At 44.5% G+C, this 14,718-nt stretch overlaps 1 protein-coding gene across 1 annotated transcript; it reads right to left on the bottom strand.

The window, feature by feature from the left end:
• Positions 1 to 4,576: 4,576 nt before the first annotated feature.
• LOC145879870 (uncharacterized) lies at positions 4,577 to 13,831 on the bottom strand. Its single transcript, XM_082976762.1, is given in 22 exon segments — positions 4,577 to 4,692; positions 4,770 to 4,866; positions 4,947 to 5,088; positions 7,580 to 7,769; positions 7,944 to 8,074; positions 8,216 to 8,313; positions 8,410 to 8,579; positions 8,793 to 8,907; positions 9,014 to 9,210; positions 9,539 to 9,659; positions 9,930 to 10,153; positions 10,318 to 10,474; positions 11,100 to 11,320; positions 11,535 to 11,634; positions 11,767 to 11,928; positions 12,023 to 12,106; positions 12,374 to 12,423; positions 12,426 to 12,516; positions 13,115 to 13,239; positions 13,340 to 13,420; positions 13,506 to 13,564; positions 13,673 to 13,831. Coding segments are annotated over 22 exon segments (2,712 nt in total). The 5' UTR covers positions 13,696 to 13,831; the 3' UTR covers positions 4,577 to 4,618.
• Between the last annotated feature and the right edge of the window lie 887 nt (positions 13,832 to 14,718).

Here is a 14,718-nt window from a genome sequence, read left to right as displayed (position 1 = left end):
AGAAATGATGCAGAAAAATGTATCCATGCTTTTGTTACTTCTAGGTTGGACTACTGCAATGCTCTACTTTCCGGCTACCCGGATAAAGCACTAAATAAACTTCAGTTAGTGCTAAATACGGCTGCTAGAATCCTGACTAGAACCAAAACATTTGATCATATTACTCCAGTGCTAGCCTCCCTACACTGGCTTCCTGTTAAGGCAAGGGCTGATTTCAAGGTTTTTCTGCTAACCTACAAAGCATTACATGGGCTTGCTCCTACCTATCTTTCCGATTTGGTCCTGCCGTACATACCTACACGTACGCTACGGTCACAAGACGCAGGCCTCCTAATTGTCCCTAGAATTTCTAAGCAAACAGCTGGAGGCAGGGCTTTCTTCTATAGAGCTCCATTTTTATGGAATGGTCTGCCTACCCATGTGAGAGACGCAGACTCGGTCTCAACCTTTAAGTCTTTACTGAAGACTCATCTCTTCAGGGGGTCCTATGATTGAGTGTAGTCTGGCCCAGGAGTGTGAAGGTGAACGGAAAGGCTCTGGAGCAACGAACCGCCCTTGCTGTCTCTGCCTGGCCGGTTCCCCTCTCTCCACTGGGATTCTCTGCCTCTAACCCTATTACAGGGGCTGAGTCACTGGCTTACTGGTGTTCTTCCATGCCGTCCCCTAGGAGGGGTGCGTCACTTGAGTGGGTTGAGTCACTGACGTGGTCTTCCTGTCTGGGTTGGCGCCCCCCCCCCCCCCCCCTTGGGTTGTGCCGTGGCGGAGATCTTCGTGGGCTATACTCGCCCTTGTCTCAGGATGGTAAGTTGGTGGTTGAAGATATCCCTCTAGTGGTGTGGGGGCTGTGCTTTGACAAAGTGGGTGGGGTTATATCCTGCCTATTTGGCCCTGTCCGGGGGTATCATCGGATGGGGCCACAGTGTCTCCTGACCCCTCCTGTCTCAGCCTCCAGTATTTATGCTGCAGTAGTTTATGTGTCGGGGGGCTAGGGTCAGTCTGTTATATCTGGAGTATTTCTCCTGTCTTATCCGGTGTCCTGTGTGAATTTAAGTATGCTCTCTCTAATTCTTTCTTTCTTTCTCTCTCTCTCTCGGAGGACCTGAGCCCTAGGACCATGCCTCAGGACTACCTGGCATGATGACTCCTTGCTGTCCCAGACCTGCTGTTTTCAACTCTCTAGAGACAGCAGGAGCGGAAGAGATACTCTCAATAATCGGCTATGAAAAGCCAACTGACATTTACTCTTGAGGTGCTAACTTGTTGCACCCTCGACAACTACTGTGATTATTATTATTTGACCATGCTGGTCATTTATGAACATTTGAACATCTTGGCCATGTCCTGTTATAATCTCCACCCCGCACAGCCAGAAGAGGACTGGCCACCCCTCATAGCCTGGTTCCTCTCTAGGTTTCTTCCTAGGTTTTGGTCTTTCTAGGGAGTTTTTCCTAGCCACCGTGCTTCTACACCTGCATTACTTGCTGTTTGGGGTTTTAGGCTGGGTTTCTGTACAGCACTTTGAGATATCAGTTGATGTAAGAAGGGCTATATAAAGAAATTTGATTTGATAATGAATTACACCCACCTGGTGTCCCAGGTCTAGATCAGTGCCTGATTAGAGGAGAACAATGAAGAAATGCAGTGGATCTGGCTTTGAGGCCCAGAGGTGAGTTTGAGGGTTATAGCTGTTCCTGCTCCTCACACTTCACCGTTTGAGTAATTGAATGAGGGGTTGTGTGTGTAGTTGGGTTTAGCTCGGCTATTAGACTACTCTTTAGTAAAGGTCGAATAGTCTATTGTTCAGCTATTAGCCCAACTATTAGCACAACCGAATGGCTCGCTTGTGGGCGTGCTGGCAGGATAGGGCAGCGTCTTCAGTTGCGCGTCAAGAATTCTGCATACAGTAGCACGTTTGTATGAAGGTGTGGTTAATCACAGGCAAATTGTTATATGCTATGGAGGTACATTTGTGTCGAGAGCAAAACCTTTATTTTCAAATAATTCTTCTGAAAGCACATTCCCGCCCCCGACACAAAAGGATGTCAAAGCGGACACCTACGAAGATGGCATCTCAGGTAAGCGGCACTGGGCTGTATTGACGCATCCTAAAAAATGACATGTGCTGCTTTAGATTGAACGGTCATATCTCAGTTATTGTTTTCTTTACTTTCAGAGAGCGAGCTGACCTGAGGACCAGGCAGTGGAAGCTTTATTGCTGGCATAAAAAGTGTCCATAACCAGAGGTAATTAAACTGTTCTGTTTTTTTTCTCCATGTCTGCCTGTCTTGTTGTACATGGAACCTGTCTCACATGCATGAATTACAAAACCCTTAAGATGTCAGCTGCTAATTTACTCCACATAAACACAGCCATTTTCACTGGACTATCTGTTGCTGCCAAGTCATGATTTCCCTGGGGGTTAGCCTCACAATAACCAAGTGGTGAGAAACACAGCCCTCTATATTTAAATATTTCAGGTACACTCTGAAAGAAGATACTGTGTGACGCAGACACCTGTTGGCATTATCCTCGTGGGTCTGTTTTTCAGCTTAAAGTACTCTGTAGCCACTAAATCCTCTAGGTTATATCAGCTGTTTTGGTGAACCCCTCCCGCATCTGAACTGGCTGACAGAGGGCACAGAATGATCATAGGTGAGATGTCACTTGATTGAGTCAACACAAAGTATTATTAAAGACATGCTTTACATTGAAATCCCAGAGTTAATGATCCAAGGTCAGTTTTGCATTTCACCTCCTGATTTAAGATGACTGACCATGTTAATCATGCTCTCTCGTCTGCAGGTATGTTTTGATGTGAGAGGAAGCCAGTCCCGTCACTGGCCCCCCCAAGGTTAGGAGACAGGTCATCACAATTGCGCTGAGAGAATATTAGGGTAGCACTGTCATCCATGAATCATATGCCGTCTGCCGCTGTTCTTACCTCGTCTTCTAATGCACACCATACGTGCATTGAAGTACAGATTTGCCTACCTTTATTTAACTAGGCAAGTCAGTTAATGACGGCCTTGTTCAGGGGCAGATTTTTACCTTGTCGGCTCGGGGATTCGATCTTGCAACCTTCCGGTTACTAGTCCAACGCTCTGGCCGCCCAAGATTGAACTTGCATTTTAATTGTATTATTATAAATACACTTCAATAAAGCATTTCATATTCTCCACTGGTTGAAATACTAGCCGGTGTCCTCAGATATGCATAGGGTTTTTTTCCCCCCTTTATATGAATTACAAATCAATCATGTTTAGTCTATTGCATAGTTACACAATGTGTAATCATTGATATCCCAGGAGCAGTAAACAGTTGAAGTGTAATACATGCATGCAGACACCGCATCATTTAAACAATGGCGTTTGATATGACTGAAAAAGAATCTGTCATACCTGAACCGCACATGATCAGTGAATATAGTCAATGTACAGGCTACAATATGGGGACTTGCATCCTTGGCACAATATATTCTACTCTAGGCTTCATAGATTGGTATGAACTTTACGTTTTAGGGTCCATACCCAGATCGGCTACATAGTCATTTTTAATCCGACACAATAAGCAAGTAAATAGTTAGCCAGCTAGATTCTTTACATCCACTGTTTCACAAGACAACAGCCTGGTTTGCTGGTTCTCAGGAGTCCCTAAAAAGACAAATTCATTCTCCTAACACTAGCTAATTTACCTTTGACAAAATATAGACGCACATTAACATATTCCTCTCAAATTGTACATTTGCTTGACTCGTTAAGACACCTTCCATCTGTTTTGTCAGCCAGCTTCGTTGAACGCCACAAGGCAAGGGTGGCTCGCGTCAAAATTCGTCTTTGGAACGATTGGTCATAACAAAACCTTGGGACCCAAATGCATAATGAGTGCGCCAACTCCCCCTTGTGGTGGTCTGGAGCAATGAAGCTGGGTACCTCTAAGTCCCGCAACTTTTAAAGGAGGAACCACTGTCTCTTCACAGTCCCCGCTGTTCCGTAAGGTGTTTCTTTGAATCTGATCCTGAGATTGTGAAGAGACCTGTGGTGGCATATGCATGGGTAGTTTTAAAAAACAGACAGCTCGGTACATTCAGCTTGTCAACACTTCTTACAAAAACAAGTAGTGATGAAGTCAAGCTCTTCCCATTTGAGATTGACATGCATATCATTAATAAAGAAATGTCCATATTTGGATGGAAACCAAGCTAGTGAGAGGTATCAAGGAAAGTTGTAATTTCAGTTGAAAATTAACACCGCTGCGCTCCCTGGGGCCTGCATCCAACCACAGCCCTGCTGGCAAACCACCATCTGCTATAACATTGAGTCAGTTCTTCCTACTGGACATTGGAAAGCTTTTGTTTTCACACCTATTGTTTGTCCTAGACGGGAAATTAGTGTGCAACACTTATCTCCGGTGGATGGTTCAGAGTTCCATGCTTACAAAAGGGTTGATTGATACACGTCAGATGACAAGCCTACTACGTCCACTAAAGTACATGCGCCGTGGTGTTAAATGCAAATCAGATACAATTAAGGTAGCTCCAACGGTTAGGATTGTTGCCGCGCAAGTAAAGCAAACTTAATTGTTATATAGAACACTTTATTTGACATGTTAGAACAAGACATTACACCCAAAGAATGTATCCAGAAGAAACATATAAATGATGTTCCTCAAAGAGGTCTTTGACATGTCGTTGACCTGTTGAGAGAGAGAGAGAGAACCCATTAGTTCAGTTATGGTCTGACAGGGTCTGAAAAGCATAAAACAAGACCGACCTCTTTTCGGGTTGTCCTGATTCACACATTGTCCACTACAGGGGCCACCAGTGGGACTACTGGCATCACAGATGACCACGTCACAATGGACAAAGACCTAGGAATCAAAGATTTTAAAAAAGGGATGATTGCCAGTCAAACAAAATTAACCAATAAAGATTGGGTGAACTTTGTTACCTGGCCCCTCGGCTCAACCGCATCCTCAGCGAAGGAAAACATATGGACCTCAAAGCGTTTGACGTGAGGGGGGAAGTGGACCCTGGCATCAGCTACCACCGGGTGGAGGACCACACGGTATGGATCCTCCGGGTTCTCACAGCTGCCAGTGTAGAGAGAGGGACTAAGTTAGGCACAAGAAAACGCTGTAAACCCCAACCGCCTTGTGTACGAAGTCTTATGGTGGTGTCACGACTGTCCTGTGAGGATCAGATCAATTTACAGGAGAAGTGGGTTCTTTCTCCCCCTCCAGTATGAACTAAAGGAATGTCTTTGTTAACAGGCTTTTCCCACCAAAACTCTTTTACCTTTGTCTTGAAAAAAGACAATTCTACATCCAACATGTATATTCAATTACATTGACATGAATGCATTCTCATGTGGTGAGATCTAAATGATCCAGAATGGTCAGACTACCTGAATATTGATCGTGGTTTAACCAAAAGTTGCCGAATATACAGTCGGTATCATCAACAACGCAATCATTTGAATTAAGAATTTCATGCAATTCTTCCGCTGTCGGAAAAATTGGTCACACAAAATAAATTCTACACCCACGGCATCGGATTCACACGTGGAGGACTTCTGTGAAGGGAGCAGCTCTACTATACAAAGTAACCGACGCATTGACAGTTTAGGCACACTTTTTAATTTGCATCTTTGGGAGGTTTCTTGTTTAACTGCCAGATATTAGCAAAAAGGGATTTGTGAAGAGAGACAAACGCCCACACCAGTACAAATCCACTTGATCTGACAGACGATGGCCAGAGCTTTCTCAGGATTTTGCACAACGATTTAAGCCAAGTATGATATAGTTGCACTTGAAGTGACAAATCTGAACTGCCCATTTCATGCACATGTGGTGTCTTTTCCTATGATATACAAAACATTTTCACACTGCTACCATTTAGTAAACAGCTGCAAAGTTACTCCCGTGACAGATGAGCCTTGTGTCCACATGGCCGCCGGAGCAAATTAAAATAGGGGTGCCAAATTTAAGTTTTTGCGACCATTTCCTAAAAACGGCAAAATTGCATGATTTGATAGCGTTTTGCAAACCCGATCCCCCAAATGAATGGTTTTGACCAATAAAGTTGCTTCACTACACTGCATCCAGTTACTGAAAAGGCACCCGCAAAATAAAGTGTCATTTGCCCATCTACCAAAGGTTGCAGTGTCCATTAAAATGTAGAAAAGTCATCTTTCAATATAGTTACCCAATTTCAATTCTTGAGATAAGATGGCAAAGTTAAAAATAGGCCAGCGGTTTCCATCTGTGGCGAAGTGCTCACCCAAATCAATGCTTATGACAAACCCAGCCAGCTACTCTTTTGAGTACTGTGCTGTAACATTTTTTTAGCTAGCAAGATGCTGCCACACTTGACCGTGGTATTTGTTCATGTTTAGCAACTCCCAATTAGCTCATTCCCCAGGTACAGGGAATTACATTGAAAGTGGCATCAACTTCTGGGGATCCTTTCAACTGATCCTATTCAGTTTCAAACATTAACTTCCATGCTGCACAGGCGTGTGAACCATCCTTTATGTTTAGTGCAATAACTGTTTTAAACGCAAGAGGTCACAATTCAACCCAAAACCAATCGGAAAGGCAAGCTAAGCTTGCCAGCCGCTCTTGATTTCCATTCGACTGACCATCAGTTCGGCACAACACTGAACTGTAGCAAACCAAAAGGATAACATTGAGTAAAAAGGTGTAGGTACAGGTAACGCCAACATAGTGTCTTAACCTTTTCACACGCGAGTTCCAAATATCTTCAACAGTCGCCCCAGTGGGAGTTTAGTTTATGCACGTGATGTCAGAATGCACTCACTGTTCCAAAATGTGGACAGATGACCTCAAACCAAGGCACACTACCTGGCAATTTTCTATAGGCCCTTTCAACGTCTAACTTTGCCTCATTAATTCCCAAAAGTAGCCCATTTCACGAGCCGGCCAAACTTTCCTTCAAGAGAAAGCCCAAGCATACAGACATTTGCACATCTAGTCAGAACAGGCCTGGCACATTTATTGCATTCCTATCAAAGTGCCTTATTTTCTGTGTAACGCATTGTCCTTTCTACTGTAGCATACCGTAAGTATAATGTACTTAACGTTTTATTCAGACAATGCGGTTTAGAGTCGTTTGTTGCATCATACGTTCTGTTCCAATGGTACGCTGCAGGGACCCCTCAGTGATAACAAACATGTGATCGTACGCGTAAAAAAATGGTTAATAGGGCCACCACGAACCACAATAGCTTCAATGCACCTTGGCATAGATTCTACAAGTGTCTTGAACGCAACACCATTCTTCCACGAGAAATTCCATCTTTTGTTGATGGTGATGTGAAACGCCGTCTCAGGCCCCACGCCAGAATCTCCCATACGTGTTAATTAAATTGGGTGGAGATCTGGTGACAGACCGCATACATTGTTTTAATGCTCAAACCATTGTGACCACTCATGACCTACGGATGGGGGCATAGCCACGGTAGCCAAAGTAAATGGCCTGCCAAGCATGATCGGTTGCTAATTACTCAGGAACCACACCTGTGGAATAACACTTGTTTAGGCCCAAAAAACAACAAGTTACCCATTAATGATGAGATTCCACCGGGGTCGGGAGTCGCGGTCCTCGTTGAGGGTGGCCCAGCAGTGGTCAAGCATCAGCGCAACCTTGGGGTCAGAGGACCTGGTCAGCTCCACCTCAAAGTGCAGAGGCTGTTTCAGGTATTTCACCACTGGATAGTCCTCCTCCTGGTAGAACGTGTTATACGAGGCGTCTGGAACACAGGACGAGACAACCGGGGTCGTGTTCAGTGGGCACAAAACAGCGAGGTACCATCTGAACTTGTCCATTGAGAAAGGCTCGTTTATCATATCCTGTTGTGCCGCGATGAACACTAATCACTTATAGCAAACGCTACTAGTAATATATCATATTTGTGCACGCTTACCCTGAGCGAGTCTCATTCTGACCATTAGTCGACCCGTCCCAGTCTCGGCAAAAGGCTCGTTGTCACGCGGCCTGGTGAGGAAGGCCAATGTGCGAGTGATGTTGACCACATAGTAGCAGGAAACCTTTAACCTAAAAAGAGGGATGTAGGCAACTTCAAGCAGTGGAGTGGACACACTGGTAGTAGAGGCACAAGTATTGAGCAATTGGTGAAGGAAGAAAAAACTACTATAAAAATCTAATAGCTACAATTGTGATGCGTAATGCACTCACTGATATTCGTCCTCTGAAGACGTCGTGGCATTCAGCTTCACCTCAAGTTCATCTGGCAAGGAGATTTCGTTCTCATACAGCATCACATTGTTGATAAACTATGTAGTAGAGGGGAATTGACTTATTACAGCCTGCAGAAGCAAACAGTCCGTAAATACACAGTACCCATCACCTCAGGGTAATAGTCATTTTACCTTCCTGGTGGTGCCACAGGAGTTGACAGTGAAGTGGAAGTAGGCGAAGCGATCGTCGCTGTAGGTGGGACCACAGGCGGGGTCGCTCAGGGTCAGTTGACCGGGGTTCAGATTGGGAGCAGACTCCACCTTCACCGCCAGCGCAGTCATCGTCCCATTAGAGAAACACTCTTGGAGGGGGGGGGGGGCAAAAGACATGTAGCTATCAGACCTGGATTCTGTGTTAATTGAGCTTGCCAAGCACAGTAGAACCAATGGAATAGCACCAAAAGTGCAAACCATGCCCATCTGGCACTACTATTAGACTCAGTATTTCCAAGGAACCCAGGTTTGGTAACCATGTCATACGACTATTTATCGGAAGTAATTGTTTGAGAACCAACCAGTCAGCGTTTTGAGGAAGCTGCAAGCCAGGGAAAAGTATTTGATGGTCATGTTGTTGTAAGGATTCAACAGAGCCACATCCAGTCTGCTCCTGACAGAGGACGAGTGAACCGACTGGGAACCAGTGGGAGAGTTCATTAGTCCAATATTGTATACAGGGTAAGGAAAGCGAGGCTAGCTGCAGCAATTTAGGTTAACATGTTTTGGGAGAGCATCGTACCTCAAACACTGCGTCCGGCGAAGAGAAGGGCAACGTGATGGTGAAGTCTGCGTCGCCCTCTGTTAAATACTGTTGAGCAAGCTCATGGTTAAGCAGCCGCTTGCCAACCAAGACCACGAAAAAGGGCTCTTGGTTGCTGTAGTCCACAGTGATGTGGAAGTTCTCCTGATCACAGTTGCCAGTGACTGAGGGTGGCACTACAAGGACAAACAGGGTTGTGTTCATTAAGCACAAAAAACAGGACTTGAACTTGTCCAAGAAGAAACCCTTGTTTTCGGTTGCAAAATCTTTTGCTACGGTGGGACTGAATAAACACGATCCTGGAAAATCAGGAACAGGACACTGGGTCCAAATACTCTAAAGCTTAACATTTTCTTTGTAGAGAGACCGCGTAGGAAAAGCCTACAGTATGGCTAGTTGGGCTCTCAAGTCCACCATGTGGCTTTCACTGCCAATTTCCTTTCAGGGCAATCATTAACGAGAGGAAACCATTCAACAGTAGTTTGGCGTAGTCCAGTTACATACCAATGTCCAGCAGTACAGCGTCCACAACGGCAGAGTGAGAGAAAGGAGCGTACTCTGGAAAGACGACCAGGCCGTAGATCAGCTGAAGAGTGAAGGTTGTGACACCTTGTTCCACCCTTTTCTGTAGTGAAGTTAAAAGCATCATTGTTGTAACAGAACTCTAGTCAACATCAAGTGACAACCAAGCACATATGGGGACTATTAAAACAATGTTGCCCTCATTCCTCTAAATCAAGCACTATTGGCAAGTGAATGCATACAACTGCCAAAATAATGGAAACACTTGAGTAAATGAGGGATACAAAGTACATTTGCACCATCATTTCTATTTTGTTGGTGGCCCACTTATTAGGGCATGTAGCGTGTGGCTTTGCATTTAACAGAAACACACCTCCTTAAAGACCACCGGGTCTGAGAAGGGCACCTCCATCCTGAAGGTCTTCAAGGTGTTGTCCAGGGATCTCTGCTCCTGAACATTGAAGCCTCTGGCGTTGCACTCTGCAACAGTTAGCACCATGGTGGGAAAGGTGATGTTCAGCAGCTCCACATCAAGGTTGAAGGTCCCCAACTCAAGCACAAACACTGCCTGCTCAGGAACCGTGTCTAAGGGCGTGTCTGTTCATTGGCAAACATTTTGAAATGCGGTACAATGGAAGTCGAAAATGGACATTTGTTATTGGAGAAGTCCGGGTATTGCCTCCCCGTTTCAGTCTTGTGCCTAATGAACAACCCAGGCATCCCAAATTACCATAGGCACCATTTAACTAAACCAGACTCACAGTTGCGAACTTGTGGAGGCCTGGCCATCGGAGGTGTTGTGATAGGGAAGAGGACTTTGTATCTGGTGTCCTCGTGTGCGACCTCCTCGATCCACAGCAACTCAAGCATGGGCTCAATGGTGTAAGTGACAAAGTACTTGTCATCCTGAATATGGCTCTGTAAGGGAGACGAGTGATGCATTCAGGCTGTAATACACAATTGGAGTGCCAAAACAGGTTTTTAAAAAAAGCCTACCGGTTATCTGTGTGGTTTGTCCTCCAGCCGCTCGTAATTTAAAGACAAAATATCCAAAGGAAAGTATTGTTTACCAGACTTTAGAGAGCTGGTAGGTATATGGTTGTCAACTTGCATTTTCAAAGCAACCGACACGCAAATGTAAACAGTAGCCGAGTGTAACCGAGCGTTGCTTGCATTCAGTTGCCAGTGGCAAAGCTACCGGCTCCCTAAAAAGCCTGGTAAACAATACTTTAGTGTGGATATTGGTCTCAAATTTCAAGCGGTAGAGTATGTTTAAATGTAATTTTATGCAACATTCACACGATTTTGCAATCCAATGTGTCAGGCTGTATACACACCCACCGATCCATTGTATATTAGCCTGATTAAGCAGACAATTGCTCAATAAGAAACATTTTACACAAGACAACGTTTCTAGGAGTTTACCCATGAGAGATGGCAAAGGGTTACTGCAAAGCACTGACAACTGCTGCTGTAAAAAGGGCTCTACAAATAGATTTGACTTAGAAATTAAACAGGAACATTTTAGTCATCCAACGCTGACCTTGAAATAGCCGCCAACCGCCCCCACCGGAATTTCAACAATAATATGAGCCTCTGTGACTAAAACCGAGTAGTTTCTGGCAGCCATTTCCTCAGTGTCCAGCCTCTTAGCGTCAATTCCCATGTACACCTCCAACATGGTGAAGGCATCAGAGGAGAAAAGTGGGTCGATGTGCTTGGGCATGTACCAGGTGATCACTTCTGGAGTAAAGGCCACTGCCCCTGCAGTGAAACAAGAAGCCAAGTGCACATCATAACAGAACATTTTGCAACTGAAAACAAATGTGCCATTATTGAAAAAAAGTTCATCCCATTCAAAGACATTGTCCCAACTGAACACTACATAACACAAACGAAAGTCTTGTCTGGAGCCAATTAAGAAATGGGTTTATAGGTTCTTAAATTTGCCAAGTTAGTCCATTATTTCACACTCAACCTGGTGTTGGACAAACAGCCGTGGCATCTACGCGAGTCACCAGCCACTTCTGCTCAAAGAAGGTTGAGGTTGAGAGCACCCGCATCGGAACCCCAGCTACCTGTTCAGGGGGCAACCACACCAGGGCCGTGTTCAGTAGGGCACACCGTATTAACAATATGTTGCAGAGTTCAGGTAGGGCCACCGTTTGCTCTACTGAACATGACCCAGTTCATGGAGGAAGTGAGCTTACATTCTGGAGGTATGTCTCCTCTGCATTATGAGGGCTTCTTAACACCAGCCGGGTGGGAGTGTTGGCTATTGCATAGCCCTTTCTTTGGACCTCATCCACATTCATGACCTTCTTGCTAGGACTAAAAACGACTGCTGTCATTTTGTATCCTGAAGCAACAGCCTGTCTCAGGAAATGGAAACGTGAATTAAACAAACGCACATTTTGTTTAGCGCCATCCTGTCATTTTGTAGTGAAATTACAGAAACATGGCTACCTCAGCTCCTCTCCTTGCTTTCGGGCCTCCAGTGGGCTGTTCAGGGACGGTTTGGATGTCTGGAAGAGTCCTTCTGACAGACACCTAGAGAAGAAAGGCCATTATTCCCTATGCATTTTCTCCCTCCCATACAATAGGAACGCAATCTGTCCACTCGCCTCCTTAAATGCACTGAGAATAGGCCAAGATTCCTCGCCGCTAAAGTTGTCCTATGTGCATTTTGAAGAGGCGAGAGGAATTGAGAGACGGTCAAGACACAGAAGAAATGAAACACTGGACAATTGTAGCTCTAGACAGATCATTTAAGCTCCACTGTAAACATCTCCGTTGGGGCATGCTCTGCTCACTTGCCTCCATGTAGTTGCGGTCGCACAGAATCTCTCGGGAGGTCCAGGGGTGTAGCTACAGGTTTTGCCCACTCTATACACAGGGTCTTCAGTCATGTGGTTTCCTGGCAGCCTGAACTGCATGACCAAGCTGAACATCTTATCATCCTAAAATTAAGGGGGGAAAAAAAAAAAGCCTCATTATATAGCAGAAAACAAATAATTCAGTTGACATTCATGCAAGTTAGAGACTGTGGCTATATGAATGCAGCTGCCACTGTATTGAAGCCACACTACAGGAGAAGAGCTCAGTAGTACACATCACTGCAGTCTGTATCAGAAAGTTGGCTGGCCCTCCATAAACTTCTGCTGTACCTTACTTCATCGTTAACTTAGAAGTAAGAGATACCAGACCCAGTCTCAGGGGTGGCTAACTATGGAGATCCACAGAGTTAAGTAAAACTGCTTAAATGTTTCTGGCACCGTACTTCTAATAACCTCCATGCTCTACGGCAACTCAGGCTGATTGAGGACCTTTTTACTGAAGAAAGTGTTTGTTTTCAATTATTTCATCTAGTGATGCAAATATTGACTTGTATCTTTGTGTATACAGGGCTCATCTGTAAAAGAGCCTGGCCTCAGCATGACTCCGTGTCAAAGGTTAAATAAAATGACGTTGTTACATTACGGGGTTGCAATTGCAGTGACACTGAAAGGCAAACTGTCCATTTGAAGTTAGAGCAAACACTACAGTGCTTAGGGTTACCATGGTCTGGGAAAAGCAGTTTTGAAGAGAAGCAAAAAATATGGCATTCCCCATTGGGTCAAATTTAAAGCTGAATCCACACTGAGTAGCAAGGCCAGGCGTCAGGTTTATGATTTGTGTGTCATCTGGAAGGGATGGAGATGGTGTGAACACAACAGTTGACAAACAATATCAATCCATGAATTATGAAAAGGAGAGAAAGAGAATCATACGAGACAAACTCACTGAAGACAGCGTCGACCTCTTCAAAAAGAGGAGCTACACTCAGACGAATAACGTTACCAAGGCATTCAGCATTGAGGTCATCTGGAATGGGAAAGCTTAGTTAAAAATCTAAAAAAGATATTGTCAAACGCTTAGTGCTTGAATTTGCAGGGTGCAAAATGCATACTTATAGAAGGCGTCTGTTGTGCTTGTATGCCCACAGCTGCCATCAATAGGCAAAACAACCTGTAAGGCATTTGACAAATTATTATGATTGATTGATTAAAAAAGGAGGAAGAAGACAACTCAAATGTTTGCGTCGCATAAGACTCTTCTAGGCCTGCTACTACTTACCCTGAGCCAAGGAAATTAACCATTGTAGAACAGAACTGTTTTGATGAAATACACAGCTACAGAATCTAATATTTGACCCAAGGTGTGCAGCCTACAGCCCAGGGGTATTCTACTTTTACCCTATGACAAAGGCTTCCCACACTCAGTCACCTGAACCCCAAAGGGCTGCACATTTTCTTTTTATTCCCCTAGCCCTACAAAGCTGATTCAAATAATCAACTAATCATCAAGCTTTGTTAATCTGAATCAGCTGTGTAGTGTTAGGACAAAAACCTAAATGCACACCAAGTTTGGGAAACGCTGCCCTACGAGCCTGCTGGTTTTCTGTTCTAACTGATAATTGAGGAAAATAAGAACAATCCGAAATTTCTTTTTGATACTGTCGCAAAGCTAACTAAAAAGCAGCATTCCCCTAGAGAGGATGGCTTTCACTTCAGCGGTAATAAATTCATGAACTTCTTTGAGGAAAAGATCATGATCATTAGAAAGCAAATTACGCACTCCTCTTTAAATCTGCGTATTCCTCCCAAAGCTCCGTTGTCCTGAGTCTGCACAACTCTGCCAGGACCTAGGATCAAGGGAGACACTAAAGTGTTTTAGTACTATATCTCTTGACACAATGATGAAAATAATCATGGCCTCTAAACCTTCAAGCTGCATACTGGACCCTATTCCAACTAAACTACTGAAAGAGCTGCTTCCTGTGCTTGGCCCTCCTATGTTGAACATAATAAACGGCTCTCTAACCACCGGATGTGTACCAAACTCACTAAAAGTGGCAGTAATAAAGCCTCTCTTGAAAAAGCCAAATCTTGACCCAGAAAATATAAAAAACGAATCGGCCTATATCGAATCTTCCATTCCTCTCAGAAAAAGCTGTTGCGCAGCAACTCACTGCCTTCCTAAAGACAAACAACGTATACGAAACGCTTCAGTCTGGTTTTGGACCCCATCATAGCACTGAGACTGCACTTGTGAAGGTGGTAAATGACGTTTTAATGGCATCAGACCGAGGCTCTGCATCTGTCCTCGTGCTCCTAGATCTT

This window comes from Salmo salar, chromosome 06, assembly GCF_965601325.2.
Source record: "Salmo salar chromosome 06, fSalSal1, whole genome shotgun sequence".
NCBI classification, from domain to species: Eukaryota; Metazoa; Chordata; class Actinopteri; order Salmoniformes; family Salmonidae; genus Salmo; species Salmo salar.
Note: the sequence above shows the minus strand (reverse complement) of the source record. Positions and strands in the feature narration are given on the sequence as shown.